The sequence below is a fragment of the Hoplias malabaricus genome, chromosome 10 (genome assembly GCF_029633855.1).
Source record: "Hoplias malabaricus isolate fHopMal1 chromosome 10, fHopMal1.hap1, whole genome shotgun sequence".
Lineage (NCBI taxonomy): Eukaryota > Metazoa > Chordata > Actinopteri > Characiformes > Erythrinidae > Hoplias > Hoplias malabaricus.
Window position 1 is genome coordinate 35,473,072 of NC_089809.1, and position 17,910 is coordinate 35,490,981.

A 17,910-nucleotide genomic window follows, 5' to 3' on the forward strand; every position below is an offset into this window, starting at 1 on the left:
ACGGTGGCACAACAGGTAGGGGGCACTGTAACACAGCTCCAAGGCCTACACATAGAGAGCATAAGGGGATGTGCTAAACGTGTAATTCTCTCTCTGCTCAGATCCACACATCACTTATAAACGGCCGGCCAGGTGCTGATGACCTTACCCCTGAGCTGTTGGAGTTCACCTCCGCCCGCTTCATCCGTTTGCGTCTGCAACGCATACGCACACTCAACGCTGACCTCATGACCCTCAGCTACAGGGACCCCAAAGAGGTGGACCCCATTGTCACTCGTCGGGTATGTTACAGTCACCGTTACTTTCAGTGATGGGGATAATGCTGAGGTTATATTTTCATTAATGTTGTAATTCATGTTTTTAATGTATTCTGTGATAATCATACTGCATAATGCTGTTTAATGTGAAAAATTCATACCATTCAAAGAGGATTTTTTTATTATTTAACATTAAACACTGCAAAATAATGCAGTGTTAAGTGCTTTCCTCTGTAATGTTGGTCTCCCCCCCCCTCTCTTGTCTCTAGTATTACTATTCAATCAAGGACATCTCGGTAGGCGGGATGTGCATCTGCTATGGCCACGCCCAGAGCTGCCCCTGGGACCCTGTTACCAAGGTAACGGAACACGCTCTTCAGTTCTCAGCCAGGAGGTTTAAACACAGCCTGTCAGTCAAATGAGATTACACTGAGGCTGTGTAATTCCATCACCGTCAGACTTAATTGTTGGCACCCGTGTCAAACATATTGCTTTTAATCACATTTTATTTTGTAGTTCAGTGGTGCAGGTTAATGTTATTAAGATTTCTCTCAGCTCAAGAATGAAACAGGAAATCAAGCTGGGGTAAATGGTGCAGTAAGCACCACTGTGTATTTTTTCAGTTGTAATCTTGTTAGTGAAGATCATATGGTCCCTCAACATTTCAGTCAGACTTTACAGAGCAGCGGGCTCCTTTCAGGAAAACAGTCGGACCCCTGCAGTTTGGAGGAAGGGATTCAATCGTGACTGTGTTAAGTAAACCTTGTTGTCTCCACTTTGTACCTCATTAACAGTAAAAATCGTGGCAACAAGAGGCTGAAAAAGAAAGTGGTAAACCTTGGCCTCTTCAGTTAACACACACACACACACACACACACACACACACAGACTGTCTGTGTGTGGTTGGTGTATTGAATGGGGATTATGCTGTGGTGTTCATCTGATTGACAATGTGTAAATGGAGAGCATTTCCTTTTGGCATTTGTTTTCTCTGCACACTCTTTTGTGCCATGAGGGTCCAAACTGTTCTCAGTGTCCAGTCTGAGTGTGTTACAAGCTTTAGAGCTCAGGATTTATGAACAGTGCATTTCTATTAATGAACTCTATGCAAATGCTGAGAACTTACCTTGGTAATATAGGAAGCATGTTTTATGAATGAGGCCCTTGGACCTTTTGAAATGGATTTTGGCATGTGAGACAGTGCCTTTCACTCTCTTTCCTTCCTAAAAGTACTCTGCGTGTGTGTGTGTGTGTGTTTGTGTGTGCGTGTGTGTGTGTGTGTGTTAACTGCCTTTCTCTCTTTCTCCCTTCAGAAACTGCAGTGTGTTTGTGAGCACAATACGTGTGGAGAGAGCTGTAATGAGTGTTGCCCTGGCTACCACCAAGAACTGTGGCAACCTGGGACCATCTCTGATGGCAACACATGCGAGAGTAAGGCACACCCCCAGCACATTCTGAAACATTAGGAAATAAATAGAATAAAGAGCTCACATTTCTTGCATAGTGTTTATATCTGGTGACGTCTGTGTCCTTTTACGTGCCAAAGATCATTTCATTATATGTACGCTTTTTTGTAGGATTATAACAATATATTGAGATATTTTGATATCACAATACACAAATGTAGCAGTGTGCTTTGTAGCAAGTGGGCAGTTGGAATTGCATGAAATTGCATAGCTTGAGCACCAAGGTTAACAAATGAGCATTGCAAATCAGCCACTCTCACCAGAATGCCTATTAGAATTTTTGGAACTGAATCCTGCACCGACTGTTTTATTCTACTTTTACCATTCGGTATTTTCAACATCACCTTTAAGACGGATATATCATCTCTGTCCAATGAAAAATATGTATCTCCATTTTTACCAATTTGTATTTTACTACAAGATTTAAACACAGCAGCACACATGGTTTGAAAATTTTATTATGAATAGAAATGCTTAATAATTTCTTGAAATAAAATCTTTTTACATTGACACCCATTGACAGTTAAAGGCTATGCACCACCTAATGGACCTCCATAAATATTTCACATTATTTTAGTTACTGACATATATAAGTATGAATTAAAATGAAAATAACATGTTTAATTTGCTTTAAAACTGACAATTTTATTAAATTGACGGAAAAACCCGAGCTTGCTACGGAAATTCTTGAACGCAACCGTGACGTCACTGGTGGACAACAGCTGAGCAACGCCGCGGTAAAACACCGTTATGACTGACTGTTATGACAGTATCTAGCTAGCTAAATAACCAACATTATTCATGACAATAGCCTAGCAATAAGCTAAACTCAAATGTAGAGGTACCGTTATTCTTGTAAATGTGATCGAAGTCGAACTCGAATTCATCCGACACTATAAACCTCCGTAATGCAGCTACGTAGCCGAGTATAATCTGAGACACCGAGTTTAGCGAGTCAAGCTAACGTTAATTAACACCAACAGGCGAAGTAAGTGTCCTTACCCTGTTTACCTCCATGTTACAGAGGCTCTTGAACACCTTTCGTTGGTGTCCTTACATGCCCATATTGTTGGAAAAGCGCCAGTGAAATGAGCTACAGATAACGGAGTGAGCGGATGGTCCTTTCCAAAGTGCCCGTTTAAAGTTGACAAATTTAGTCCATTTTCTGGATATTTTGGGATCTTTGGGCCATTTGTGCACAGATGTCCCACTGTACATTGAATTATTGCAGCCAAAAACAACACACCTTTTCATCATTTTGCATGAAATGCATTTTAAATTAAACTTCTAGAGTTGTTGTCCACCATCTACGTCACAGGCAAGACGCCTATTAGAGTTTCCAAACACCGTTGGGGGGGGGAGAACCAACGGTCTTTTAAACCTTATTCCTTGAATTATTAAGAAATAACATGTTTTCTGACAATCAACAAACACAAGTTAGGAACTCAAATTCCACGGTATTTATTTGTTTGACACTTTCATAGAGCTGGTGCTTAGCCTTAAAGATGTTTTTACTTCAAGACCTTTTTCGTGTAATGTTGCTATTTTGGTGATAGATGTTTTTCAGTGGACAGTAACGATATGAATATGACCTTTGTTTGATAGGCCGAACACTCCTAATAGATTTACATTGTATGGTTTTGGCTAAACAGCTAAACAGCTTAAAAAGGCAGACATGAAAATAATGTGTGTGACATCACAAAAACACTGAATTCAAACATTGAATGCCAAATTTCTGTAGCTTTATTTCTGTATGGGGACTGCATGGACCTGGAGGCTAATGGTACATTTTGAAATTTGAATTAAGGTTTGTGTACCATTATTAAACGTTTTCAATACATGGCTCCTTAAACTTAAAAAGATGGGCAAACATATATGAGTGCATTGCATTTTTGCTGGCTAATTTCTGGAATAGTGTGCAATTGCTATTAAGCCCCATTTTTAAGAGCACAGTTGCATGGTTCATTAAAGCATTTAGATTCAGCAGTTTATTGTCACATGCTGCACATAACTAATGATTAACAGGTTTTTATAATGAGCTGTTTGTGGCCTTTTGCTCTTTTTTACGGTTTCCTCTGGTGCTTACATGAACACCTTCTTTTTCCCCTGTTTTCTTCCATTCATCAGAATGCAACTGTCACAACAAGACAGAGGACTGTTACTACAACCAGACCGTGGCTGATCTGAAGATGAGCATGAACACACATGGCCAGTTTGTGGGAGGTGGAGTGTGTATCAATTGCACACAGAACACTGCAGGAGTTAACTGCGAGACTTGTGCTGATGGCTACTATAGACCACACAAGGTACAGAGCTCTGTGTGTGTGTGTGTGTGTGTGTGTGTGTGTGTGTGTGTGTGTGGTGGTTGGGGGGGGACAATAAGCCCCCTGACTACCATTTAACATCTGTTTTATTGCACCTGAATTACATATGAATGGTTTCTGGGTTTGTGTGTGGTCATGGTTGTGGGTGCTGCAAGTACAATAACAGAAATTAATCATATATAATAATGTAAAATCTAAATACAGCAGATTGGCTTTGTACTTTCTGTTTTATTTATAGTATTAGAGCTCTTAAGTCTTGTCACAAGACAAATGGTGATCTATGTGAGTAAAGCCTCGATAGAGCAGAGCAGCAGTGTTACTGCATCTACACATCATTTATATTTGCTACATTCAGTTGTTGATCTTAGATCTTAACACAGGTTCAGAGAGATTGTAGATATCATCATGACACTTTTATCTCGGCATGTCATGCTAATAGCTTCTCATTTTTCTCCCCTTCCAGACAAGTGTTACTGGGCCTAACAGTTCATCAATGTTTGTTTGTTTGTTGTTTTCAGATGTCCCCGTATGCTAATGAGCCTTGTTTGGAGTGTAACTGTGATATGAGAGGCTCAGTCAGCCATGCATGTGTTAGAGATGATAACCATGCTAACCCTGGCAAAGGTGACAACACACACAGAAATACACACAAATACACACAACAAAGTCTGTAAATTAAGTATTTTCTTAATGCAGTTGTCCATTTGTCTTATAAGCATGACACTAATGCGAAAAAGGGTCAGCTGAATAAATAGTGTGTTTTAGGTTCTCAAGCTGTGAAACAATTTATTAAAATGCTCTTAACCATTATGCCTTCTTCTGGTGTAACACAATAAAGTGATTAGTATTTGGATTTTGGATTGTACCTGGTATGATATGTTCCTTGTGCTCATTTGTTAATAATTGCACCATGCACATATACATTTCACTTGTTACATTTGTTCCATGTTGAACCGTGTTTGTTTAAGATTTGGTGTTTATTGATGTGTTGCAGGTATTTTCCCAGGTCAGTGTATGTGTAAGGTGGGCTTTGCAGGAGAGAAGTGTGATCGCTGTGCATTTGGCTACAGGGACTTCCCCTCGTGCACACGCTGTGAGTGTAGTCTAGAAGGCAGCCATAACATCGATCCCTGTAAAGAGTGCATCTGCAAGGTAAAACACTAACACACACACACAAACACATTGACTGTGACAAATTATTAGTAAATAACACAATTCAAAAACTTCAAAGCAGCTGTCAGTCATTTATAGCAACAATAATTAGCAAAAGGTAATATAATCTTTAAAGAGATTATATTTTACTAGTGCTGTCAGCGTTAACGTGTAAATACATGTGATTAATCTGGAAACTTTAACACATTCATTTTTTTAACACCTTTGATTAATCCTTTTACCAAATTTAGCCATATCCTCCTCCCATAATTCACCAGAGCCTAGTTATTAGTTATAGGGTATAGGGTTTTTATAAGGAGATGTAAACACAGTGTAGCTCCTCTTAAGTTCTCTCTCTCTCTCTCTCTCTCTCTCTCTCTCTCTCTCTCTCTCTCTCTCTCTCTCTCTTCCTCTCTCTCTCTCTCTCTCTCTTTCTCTCTCTCTCTCTCTCTCTCTCTCTCTCACCAGTTTGTTGTGCATACCACTATACACATTTATTTCCAAAAACATCCAAGAAAATACTAGCATTTTATCTTGTGATTAATAACAGAATGTTGTTGTGATTAACATATTTTCTAATTGGTTTACATTTTTTAAAATCGTTTTTTAAATTGTTTCTAAAAGTATAGCATGCAGTTCACATGAGATTAAAGAGTCAAACCGATTCTATAAATAAACACATTTATTCTCCATAGGACAGGACACCAGCAGACTGTATAAAGGTTACGTTATGAGAATCCTTAGAGAAAATAACTTACTGCAGCTTTAAATCATTCCTCCCACAGCTGTTTTGACCGTCTGAGCTCTGTCTTTGTTTCTCAGGTCAATGTGATGGGTGCAAACTGTGACCTGTGTAAGCAGGGCTTCTACAACCTTCAGGCCAGTAACCCAGAGGGATGCACTGAGTGCTTTTGCTTCGGTGTTTCTGATGTGTGTGAGAGCTCCACCTGGAACACATCCTTGGTATGTAGATATAAAAAATGGACACATTTATCCCAACACAGTCTAGCATTGTACTGCCGGATGTGCCAAATATGTCGTTTAAGAATTGTGATATTAGTCTTAGCCATTTTAATATCATGTAAGTATGCAACATGCTAATGATCTGTCAAAAACGACATTATCACAATATTAATATGCAAATGACCTCTCAATATATATATATTCTCACAGAACAAAACTATTCCTTTCAGTTTACCCATATAATGTCAATATACCCAGCAGCACATTCATACTAATGGGATTTTGTTTGTTTATTGAGTCATGCAGTGCAAATTATTAAAGATGTCTTTATACAGATTGTACACAGAGATGACTGGCTCCGACCCTCTGTGCACAACACACCAGTCCACACCACACCTATCACTGAAGAGAACTTCATCGTCGCTAGCAATGCGACAGCAACAACCAGCCACCTCTTCGTGTTGTCCTGGACTGCTCCAGAGCCTTTCCTTGGCAACCAGGTCTGTCTATCACTAATTATTTTTCTTCTCCTCACTCTCTCTCTCTCTCTGTCTCACTCTACTTCCCTTGCAGCCCGTCCACATGTTTGTGTTAATAGCTGCTGCCCTCTAATTACACCTGATCAGTGATGGACTTGTTATTACATTATTACATTTAGAAATAATTAGCTTACACATGACCTGGGTGGCTCTTAATATTTGTCGCCATTGATCCCATGGGTGATTAATGAAATTGAAATAAGTAATTATCCCTCACACTAACACACGCTCTAAGTGAAAGAAATGGCAATTATCATTAGAAATGGCTCTCATTTAGGGGTCCTGCTCCCATGTTAATACAGAAATTAAACGTCCAACAGGTGTCCAGCTGTTGCCTGCGGCTGTAAGTCCATGTTTCTTACATCATTACTGCAAGAGGCTAATCAAAAACAGTCTCATAATAGCCAGCCTTCAGCTTCTGCCCCATGGATGATTAATAACTCGGTTACATGCACCTTTACTTTAATGAAAATTCCAGTTTTAATGAGAGAGAACTGACCTCACAGGTAATCGTACTGACACACACGCACACACACAAACACACGCGCACACACACACACACACACACACACACACACACACACGCACACACACACACACACACACACACACACGCGCAATACGAGTAATGACCTATGACTTGGTAGTGGGGACATCTGTAAAATAAAGGTCATTTAAAAAATAAATGCTAATATAAACATTTGCTTAAAATGTAAAGGAGAAATAGGAGAGTTATTTTTACTCCCAATAAATAGAAATATATATATGAAAGTCCATCTTTATCTTTAACATGTAGCTCACATGTCCCTGAATAAAACAAGTTTATGTTCCACAGCTTCAAAATATATGTAGAGTACAGAATTTCTGATAAACCCAAATCACATGGTGTCAGTTAATGACATGAAGAAGGGTCATGGAGAAAAGGACTGATTGCTCCTCATAGATGTGTTTTTGAGTACGGCTGAAGCTAACAATTCCTTATTTTCTCTCACCATAGCTGACTGCATATGGAAGCTTTCTAAACTACAGTGTGGCATATGATGTTTCTGTGGACAGTAACGTGGACAGAACACTCCCATCACTTTTTGATGTAAAAATTCAGGTAACCTTCCATGATATTTCTTAAACCTGAAACAGGAATACTGCAGCTCCTCTGAGAGTGTCAGAATACAAATCACACCTCTACAATTAACGCTCTTCTTCAATCATCTCCCCCTGCATCCTGACTCATTTGTGTCCCCAGGGGAATGGGAGGACACTGAGGCAGCTGCAGTTCCAGACTGTGCCCCTGAATCCTCACAGAGAGCAGCAGGTGGCATTGGAGATCTTGCCACACATGTTTGTGGATGCGCACAGCCAGCGTAGAGTGCAGAGAGATGAGCTGATGAGTGTTCTGGCCGATGTGGCCAGCCTCAGTATTAGAGCTCACCTCAACACCAGTGTGGACGGAGTGCTCCGGTGAGATGCTGTTTTGTGATATAACTTGCCCTGTTGTGCAATGTGAAATGCCCAGTGCAATACGTATATTTATTATTATTATTTTACATTTAGAAATATATATTTTGCTTTACTTTTTAGTTTAATTTACAGTTCATCATTTAAAAGATTATCACAAAATATTTTAGAAATTAAGGGTGGCACAGTGGTGCAGCAGGTAGGTGTCGCAGTCACACAGCTCCAGGGACCTGGAGGTTGTGGGTTCGATTCCCGCTCCGGGTGACTGTCTGTCAGGAGTTGTTGTGTTCTCCCTGTGTCTACGTGGGTTTCCTCCGGGTGCTCCGGTTTCCTCCCACAGTCCAAAAACACACGTTGGTAGGTGGATTGGCGACTCAAAACGTGTGAGTGTGTCTGTGTTGCCCTGTGAAGGACTGGCGCCCCCTCCAGGGTGTGTTCCCGCCTTGCGCCCCATGATTCCAGGTAGGCTCTGGACCCACCGCGACCCTGAACTTTATGTCTGACTGTACTTCCTTACAACCAAATAAAACCAATGAAACACACCAGCACATTTTCAGTGCTTTTCTAAGACAAACCTGCAATGTATATTTACTTCATTTGCATTTTAACAGGACACACTGGCATTTAGATGCATAAATGTAAAATTAATTGCTTATTAAGATGAATCAAACAAAATTATGCATCTTATATGTGAGGCAAATGGATATGGAGCAGTGCAAGCATTGCATAATTATACAACGATATCATCGCTGTCCAATTAAAAACGTGTATTTCCCAAAATAGTAGCTACACAGGAGAAGGAAAAGCCTTCTTATCTTTCAGTGGAAGTGAATGTAAAAAGATACAGGGTATTCTGGAGCACAGTGCTGATCAGCCAGAGCAATAATTCCATGTGGCTGCCACAAATACTAGGCCTAAAATGAACCTGTATTTGGGCTTGTTCATTTATAACAAACGAACCTAATTTAATTTTAAACACAGCCACCTGCTCCTGACTATTTGACCTATTTTGTGAATGTGATGTTTTGTGTCTATAGTTTGAGCTCAGTGTCACTTGCTGTGGCTGACCCCAACTCTAGAGGCTCTGTTCCAGCTCCAGATGTTGAGGAGTGTGAGTGTCCATGGGGATACTCTGGGACATCTTGTGAGGTAGGAGTGGAGTAGGAACGTTGTTAAATGTAATTAGTGCAATTTTTCTGTAAATGTATTATTCTCCATTAATTGTTTTGACTCTAACTGACATTCTGTCACATCATTTGTTTTCTCTCTTTCACTCTCTCTCTCTCTCTGTCTCGCTTTCTCTAGTACTGTATTTCTGGTTTCTATCGAGTTGGAGGCATTCTGTTTGGAGGAAACTGTCTGCAGTGCGAGTGTAATGATCACGCCATAGAGTGTGACATCAATGGCGTTTGCCTGGTGAGTTGAATTGTGTCATGGTTATGGCCTTCTCGTAGTAGACAAAGACATGCAAACATACATTTGTATCAATTGCATCATTCTAATGACTTATGTAGGAACACACAGTACTTAACAGTTAGCCCGGTGCATTCATGTGTGTGTGTGTGTCTGTGCATGTGTGTTTATCAATGTGATTAAAATACTGAAGCCCTGTTTCTCCCCCAGAGCTGCTCTCACAACACTACTGGACCACACTGTGACCAGTGCCTGCCAGGTTACTATGGCGACCCCACAGAGGGCACAGCAGAAGACTGCCAGCGATGCGCCTGCCCGCTGACACTGGCGTCTAACAAGTGAGTTAGTGTTAGAGTGTTTGTGTGTTTGTGCAATTAAGAGTGTTAGAACTTCCAAATCCCTTGTGCAGTATCATTCAATAACGTTCTTGGTTTGTGTTTCCAGCTTCAGTCCCAGCTGCACTCTGCAAGGCCCTGGAGAGTTCACATGTGACCAGTGTGAGCAGGGATACACAGGGACCAAGTGTGAGAGGTACAGTTCAAATCAACATGTTTTACAAAAGCAAAAAATATATAACACTTAAATATGGACAGATTCAAAATGTAAGTTGAGAGAGTTCAGTTTAAACAGAGAAACCCACAGAGCACTCAAAGGCATATTACACTTTCCTCACATTCCTGTTTTTCTTAGGCATGTGTTCACTCACCACTGGGTCTGGTTCTTCTCAGGTGTGCTAATGGATTTTATGGGAATCCCACAGTCCCGGGTCAGAAGTGCTCAGTGTGTGAGTGCAATGGTAACGTGGACCCCTCTGAGCCAGGTCACTGTGACAGTGTAACAGGAGAGTGTCTGAAGTGTGTGGGACACACCTCGGGCAGACACTGCGAACGCTGTGAGGACGGATACTTCGGTGATGCTGTAACTGCTAAGAACTGCCAGGGTACGTTCTTCGAATAGTTTGAGATTTCTAACATCAGTGGCATTTAAATCAGCTTTGACACTGGCCACATGTGATGACTTAGTAGTTAGAGAACATTTAAAAGACATTACTGTGTGCATTTGCTTATTGTGTGTACAGTCCTTTGTAAGACACACCAAAAAATGGCAATATGTATTTAGGGCCATCTAGAGGGCAGAGATTTTATTGCAGTCTTTGCCTCTCCATGCTTGTGAAATTGGAATTTAAAAACTTGTCTTTATATTTTGTCTTTAGCCTGTTCGTGCTATGCTAACGGCTCAGTCTCCAGTGTGTGTAACATTATAACTGGGCAGTGTGAGTGTAAGACAAATGTGGTGGGGGACAAATGTGACCAGTGCCAGGTAAGTTTAAGGTTCTTGTTTAAAGACATTCTTTTTTTGTTTTGTTTTGTTTTGCAGTCATTAAATACTTTATTTTATCTCTGTAAACATTGTAAAAACTATTTTGCCATCTGCACTTTGTGTTTATACAACAGTATTTTGCTCCATATAATTTTTAATTGACCTAGAGAATGCATTGATTCATTACATTATAAAACTCCTTTTCTAAATATATTTATTATAAATACATTATTGAGGATTTAACAAAGCTGTTTTAACAAGCTGTTTTTTTTAGGAATGGTCTATCTTTGTTTGTATTGTAATGACAACAAATGTTGTGAACCAGTGATGTGAGTGAAGGAGTCATTGTGCTTTTAAGTGTGGTCAGCCATTGTTGCGGTGTGGTACAGGTGAATTGGGTTTCAAGTGTCTCTTCCAGATGTATGGAAGTGGGCTAGTAGGGGCAGGGTGTTAAATGGATGCAGCTGGTTCTCATGTTCAGTGTCAGAGACCTGGGCTAAGAGGTGATTGACGATCCACTGACAGCCATGAGCTCTGCTGAGATCTTCTTGGACGTGAAAGACACTTGGCAAAGTGCCCCAATCAAGATGAATAACACTATGATCATGCAGTGTTCAGACAAAATTTACTCACCATTTGGGATGGCAAGCTTTTCTGACTGGACAGGTGTAAGCATCTGCATTAGCTCTGTTTCTCTCTCACGTCTGGACACGTGAAAAAGAACATGCAGTTCTGACTCAGAAGTCAGAATCAGCCGATAAAATTGCAATCAGTGCATTTGTGTTGTGATACTAATCTACAGGATGATATACATAGTTGAGTTAGACATATTTAATCAGTTAATGTGCAACAGTTTCATTAAAAAAATATTTAGATACTGTACGTCTACTGTTGGCTTTGCTTAACTGAACTTTACGTTATTGTGTGGTACATCAGTTCTGTAGGCGGCACGGTGGTGCAGCAGGTAGTTTCACAGTCACACAGCTCCAGGGACCTGGAGGTTGTGGGTTCGATTCCCGCTCCAGGTGACTGTCTGTGAGGAGTTGGTGTGTTCTCCCTGTGTCTGCGTGGGTTTCCTCCGGGTGACTGTCTGTGAGGAGTTGGTGTGTTCTCCCCGTGTCCGCGTGGGTTTCCTCCCACGGTCCAAAAACACACATTGGTAGATGGATTGGCGACTCAAAAGTGACCGTCGGTGTGAATGTGTGTGCGGGGCGCCCCCTCCAGGGTGTATTAACGCCTTGTTCCCAATGATTCCAGGTAGGCTCTGGACCCACCGTGACCCTGAATTGGATTAGCGGTTACAGATAATGGATGGATGGATCAGTTCTGTGAATTTCAAGCTAGAAATTTTATACCTATTTGTCAGTGGCCATGCACATACACATTTAGGAAAATGTAGGAGAAGATTCACCTCAATTAACTTAACAGAGTACAGAAATATTTATTAATAAATGGTTGCAGTACAATAGAGGTTTTATATTTTTTAATATTTTCCTTCTATGCAAAGTACTGGGCATTGGACTGGTGCAAATCTTTTATATTATGACCTGTTAGCTTTTCCACTGTGTTTGTATTGGAGGTAATGGCTAGCTAATGGGGGGTGTTTTGTGTTTCCAGGTTGGCTTCCATGGCATTAACAGTGGTGAAGGCTGCAGACAGTGTCAATGCAACCAATCAGGATCAGTCTCAGAAGCATGTGATGAAGATGGCCAGTGTGAGTGTATTGTTGGTGTTTCAGGTGACAAATGTGACCGCTGTCAGCACGGCTACTACAACTTCACTGACAACGGCTGTACACGTGAGTATTCTCTTACTGCATTTTGATTTAGGTTTTGATTGCTGGGCCAACACAGGTGTAATCATCAATGTGGTGTATTGTCAAGTTTAATCATGAAATGGTTTTTAGTCTGAAACCTTCATGTGCTCATGAAATTTACAGCGTTACATTTACTTTACCTTAAACTCTTGTTCTGATAGTTATTATATTTTCAATCTTACCAGGTGAAGTAAATTTAACACTGTATATTTTGGTCAGTAGGGGGCGCAGTGCACACACAATATCTCAGACTGAAAGTTTGCTCAGCTAATCTGTAACTTCTGTTTTTTTTTGTAGCTTGTGACTGTGCTCACACACATGGAAACTGCAACGTGGAAACTGGAGAGTGTATCTGTCCTCCACACACCAGAGGAGAAAAATGTGAAGTGTGTGAGGATGATCACTGGGGTCATGATGGAGTGGCTGGATGCAAGGTAACGTTATGTGACTTCCTAAATACACAGAAGAAGGCATTGTGTCACAAATTAGGAGCAGGACTCGTAGTTAAACACATGGGGATGGCGGACACATCTCTAAATAAGAAAGTTACACTAATACATTTTGTGCACATGAGTAGACCCTTTCTGGCTTGTCAGTAGCTGTGGGACTGTGTGTGCTATAGTCTTGTATTCTGGGGCTGGATGTATTGCTGCCACTTCAGCTGAATACACACATGCTGTAACAAGTGACCTGACCTCTGTGTGTTTTCTCAGCCATGTGAGTGCAGTTTGGCCGGATCTAACTCATCTCAGTGCGATCTGCTAAGTGGTCAGTGTCAGTGCAGAGCACACTTCACTGGTCAGAAATGTGACCACTGCGATTTAGGCTTCAGGAACTTCCCAGAGTGCACCGCATGCAACTGCGACACTGATGGCACTCGAGGAGAATTCTGCGACGATGAGCTGGGGGTGTGTGGATGCGAGGACCACAGACAGTGTGTGTGCAAGGTACCTTTACAGCTCTGTGTGGTTTTTGTTACTCTCTCACTAGCTACTTACTCATTCACATTCTACACAATGCTTCACAAGGCTGTCTCATCAATGACACTGTTTTTGTATTTATAATGGTAACGTAACATTATTATCCTTCAGCTTGTTTTAATTGTCATTAAAACAATACTCATTCAATTCAAACAATACATTGGTCTAAATACGAAATCAAACAATGACCTACTATTAAGGTCAGGATTATGGAGGAGTAAGAGGTGGTGAGATGGCTCCTTTTCTCCTTCCAGGCACAGTGCTAGCCAACACAGCCATGTTTTATGTAGTAGCAAGTCTGGGGAGTTAGTGTTCTTCTCCAGGATTTCCAGTGGCACTGTGTTAGCTGCAGTTTGAAAAGAGGCAGTTACTGCCTTGGCAGAAGCATGTGCTTTCTTTTACCCTTCTAGAATGGCAGCATTGTGTGAAAATGAAGTAATACAAGATATCAGTGTAGAAACCCCCCACCACCACCATCACAGTGTCTTAAATTATGCTAAGTATCCTTCTCTCTCTCTTTACTCTCAGGACAATGTTGGAGGTGTTGGGTGTGATGAGTGTAAGAATGGAACATTTGGTCTGTGGGGTCAGAATCCAGCTGGCTGCAGCCACTGCTTCTGTTTTGGAGTTTCCTCTGTCTGTGACGAGCTTGGTGGCTTGGTCAGAGTCCCTGTAAGTATACTTATTACAATACTTAAATATTTGTAAACATTATAATGTATTTAAATAAATCTAGAATAGTAAGAGGCATACTGTATAACGTTATAATGTAATAAACTTACACTTGAGTTACAGTTACGTCATCGTAATCAGATTGATACATTGCAATGCATTGGTGAATTTTTACACTTCGTAGTAATTAAAGAAGTATTGCAACTGCCTGCTAGGACTGACAAGGCTCAAATGCTCAGTGAGTGTGAGGGCAGTGTTTATTGAGGAGTGAAGGTTGAAATGAAGACTGTGTGGAGCACCTGCAGGTTCCAGTTTGGCTGGAGTACAGTCACAGAGCCATCTGCACTCCCTACACTCAACTGAGTCAAATGAGCAAAGACTGTCAGAGGTGCAATAATATCGTATTAATTAGTGGAAACTGGTTGCCGCCTGAAGAATAGCAGAATAACTGACTCATCTCTGAGGGATCTGGAGACAGAAGGCACTAAATTTGTGTCTAAATAAGGTGGCCTTGTGCTTTTTTTGCGTGAAAACAGGTTATCACAGGTTAAACTGGAGTCAAAAGGGAATATATATTATAGTAGATGGTTATCTAACATCAGTCAATATTTTGTGTGATAGATGTGAACGCAATTGCTCGTGCCTTTGTGCTTAAGACATCTTTAAGCATGCGTACGTTCAATTAATGTTATTTGTTCAGCAGACACTAGGGAATGTAGAACCTGCACAAAAATTCTAATGAGAATCTAAAAAGATTAAAATGCAGGAAAAGAAGGAAACATTTTAGGACAAAGAAAAATGGCCTGTGGAGCAGGGATGTTTATTCTGTGATTGAGCATGATTCAGTACTTCCTGGAGGACCTTGAAAGGCTTGATCCAGATCCAATCATCCAACACCAGTATCTCACAAATATTCCTGTGGCTAAGTGTAATCAAATCATGCATTGCAATGTTTTTACTGCTAAGAGTGGAAAAATGCATATTGAAAAGAGATGGTTTCAGAAGAACATTGCTTTCTGATGTATGATGTATGCTTCCATTTAAATGACATCTACCTGTCTGTCTTTCTGTTTCTGTTAGATCACTGTTGGTCCTGAGGCTGAACGTCTGCATGTAGTGAGTCAGAGTGACCTGCATGGGACGCTGGAGGGAGTGTATCATGCAGAAGGAGAAATGCTGCTGGATGCAGCTCAGCTCAAAAGGGCTTCCACGATTGCTGAGCCTTATTATTGGAGATTACCCCAGCACTTCCAGGGCAGCAAGGTGTGAGCAGGACAGAGGGCTTAAAGTCCAAAGTCCACTGAATCATTATAAGCTTTAAACTTTATTTTAGCTCGGATTTGTTCATACTAAATTTAGCTTAAATATATGTGGTATTCTTTATTTTAGAAATTTGTTTAATTCATATTTAAAGGTCATATTTGAGTAAGAAATTAGAGTAGCTTTACTGACCTAAAGTCTCATCTTTCCCTGTAGCTGCTCTCCTATGGAGGTGAGCTGTCGTATTCTATGTTATTTGCTGCTCTGGATGGGTCCGGTTTATCCAATCATGAGCCACAGGTCCTGATGAGGGGAGGGCACCTGAAGAAGCTGGTGATCTACACAGACATGCCAGCTCCGGAGAATGGTGTCCGCACAACACAACGCATCTCTCTTACTGAGGTGAGAATGCACAGTCAAAAATATTTACTGTCTCTCATGTGATTGCTGAGCAGACACACCAACTCCTCACAGACAGTCACCCGGAGCAGGTCCCTGGAGCTGTGTGACTGCGACACTACCTGCTGCACCACCGTGCCGCCCAATATTAACATTGATTATATTAAATATATGTAACATATATTAAAAGTATTAAATGTTTTTATTTATTAAAAAGTTTTATTTTATTACAAAGGTAATTTCAAACATTCAGAGACACTTTCCACCGTACTTCACAGTGCCTAAACGATTCATGTAAAGAACATATGCCATATTATGGCTAATTGCATGACGTCGCTAGGTAAACGTTAGCATATCACGATATCACCATATTGACATTTTTAAATCGTTTTAAATATTATGACGATATTATTGCAAGCGATAGGATATGACACATACGTTTGGGCCCGTATGACTGATTGGCAAGCAGAGGGTGCAGCCGTGCCCCTCTAAACATGCAGTCTAAAAACGCCCCTGTTTGAAACGTACAAGATCTTGTCTCTACAATTGCTAGTGTATTTCTTAGGAGCATAAATAGGTTGATGTAGTTATCCAGCAGCTCTCATGCATAAAATATTTGAAAGCTTGTGAAAGTAGAGTGGATGGTGGCTGATTTAGCTTTAAGTGGGTCTTTTCTGAGGGACTACTCAAGAATGTTTGAGTGAAGTGCTAATCTTTTTTAACTGAACAGCACAAGTGGAAGTACTTCAACGCAGTGTCTGAGAAGGCTGTGAGTCATGCAGATTTCCTGTCCATCCTGAGCAATGTGGAGTACATCATCATCAAAGCTTCATACGGCACTGACCTCCAGCAGAGCAGGTCAGCACACTGCCCTGACATCTGAAATATACTCTTTACTGTCTGTGCAGTGGATACTTTGAAGCCCACACATTAACATGTAACTTTAGGATTTTTAGTAATAATAGGAATAATCAAATATGTAGAGTAGTAATTTTATATATACAGCATTTAGACAGATATTTATAGATTCACACCAATGTTTCTTCTGAGGTGAGGTGCTTTAACATGGAGTTTGTCCCTTTTGCTGCAGTAAAAGTCTACTCTACTTGGAAGTGTTTTATAGAAGATTTGGGATGATTAGCTCTGAATCACAAACTCTATCCCATTTTGATGACTTTAGTTCTCTTAGTCTTGTTTTCTGCGAGTTTTGCCTTTAAAATAAATCTTGATATTGTTTCTATCCAGAATCTCTAATATCTCCATGGAGACGGCAGTGGAGGCAGATGAAGCTCCTGAGAGCACAAAGGTGGCCAGATTGGTGGAGGCATGTGAATGTCCTCCAGGTTACGCAGGCCTGTCCTGCCAGGTAACACCAGCACTTGTTTTCTCATTGCTTCTCAAAGCAGTCAACATTGACTGTGACCATTTTAGTGATATCATGGATGAGTAACTGAATTCAGTTTTAAACTCAATATTACTGAAGCAATGAATGTACTCCTGTTAGATGGTTAGAATAATAATGTGTGTGTGTGTGTGTGTGTGCTTTTATTAATTATTATGTTTTTATGTGATTCAGGAGTGTGCTCCTGGTTACTACAGGCAGTCCGTATCTGAACTAAATATGAAGGGTAGGGATAGGCCTCTGATTCAGCCCTGTGTGCCCTGCCAGTGCAACAACCACAGCCTGGCCTGTGACCTGGACACTGGCAAGTGCCTGGTGAGATACATTTTTTCATATCACACTTAGCCATGTTATAACCCATATAACATAGGGGGGGACGACTACTGACGTGCAGACTGACCAATTAAATGTTTATAGAGAAGGTTATCGACCAATAACGGTAGCTCTACAGTCAGACCGTCCAATCAGAAGATTTTAGGCTACTTCACCACG

General features: G+C 40.8%; 1 protein-coding gene across 1 annotated transcript in view; it reads left to right on the forward strand.

Annotated features, from left to right (window-relative positions):
• The window catches only part of lama1 (laminin, alpha 1), a 53,725-nt gene that overhangs the window by 14,267 nt on the left and 21,548 nt on the right, over positions 1 to 17,910 (forward strand). Inside the window, exons 5-29 of the mRNA XM_066682706.1 lie at positions 102 to 281; positions 527 to 616; positions 1,571 to 1,688; positions 3,851 to 4,029; positions 4,566 to 4,671; positions 5,042 to 5,199; positions 6,022 to 6,162; positions 6,498 to 6,662; positions 7,699 to 7,803; positions 7,945 to 8,159; positions 9,194 to 9,305; positions 9,462 to 9,572; positions 9,780 to 9,907; positions 10,014 to 10,100; positions 10,298 to 10,509; positions 10,783 to 10,889; positions 12,507 to 12,687; positions 13,003 to 13,139; positions 13,419 to 13,652; positions 14,214 to 14,357; positions 15,438 to 15,620; positions 15,834 to 16,019; positions 16,747 to 16,874; positions 17,262 to 17,382; positions 17,593 to 17,733. Of these exons, the coding sequence (XP_066538803.1) occupies positions 102 to 281; positions 527 to 616; positions 1,571 to 1,688; positions 3,851 to 4,029; positions 4,566 to 4,671; positions 5,042 to 5,199; positions 6,022 to 6,162; positions 6,498 to 6,662; positions 7,699 to 7,803; positions 7,945 to 8,159; positions 9,194 to 9,305; positions 9,462 to 9,572; positions 9,780 to 9,907; positions 10,014 to 10,100; positions 10,298 to 10,509; positions 10,783 to 10,889; positions 12,507 to 12,687; positions 13,003 to 13,139; positions 13,419 to 13,652; positions 14,214 to 14,357; positions 15,438 to 15,620; positions 15,834 to 16,019; positions 16,747 to 16,874; positions 17,262 to 17,382; positions 17,593 to 17,733 (3,669 nt within the window). The remainder of the gene's footprint in view (positions 1 to 101; positions 282 to 526; positions 617 to 1,570; positions 1,689 to 3,850; positions 4,030 to 4,565; positions 4,672 to 5,041; positions 5,200 to 6,021; positions 6,163 to 6,497; positions 6,663 to 7,698; positions 7,804 to 7,944; positions 8,160 to 9,193; positions 9,306 to 9,461; positions 9,573 to 9,779; positions 9,908 to 10,013; positions 10,101 to 10,297; positions 10,510 to 10,782; positions 10,890 to 12,506; positions 12,688 to 13,002; positions 13,140 to 13,418; positions 13,653 to 14,213; positions 14,358 to 15,437; positions 15,621 to 15,833; positions 16,020 to 16,746; positions 16,875 to 17,261; positions 17,383 to 17,592; positions 17,734 to 17,910) is intronic.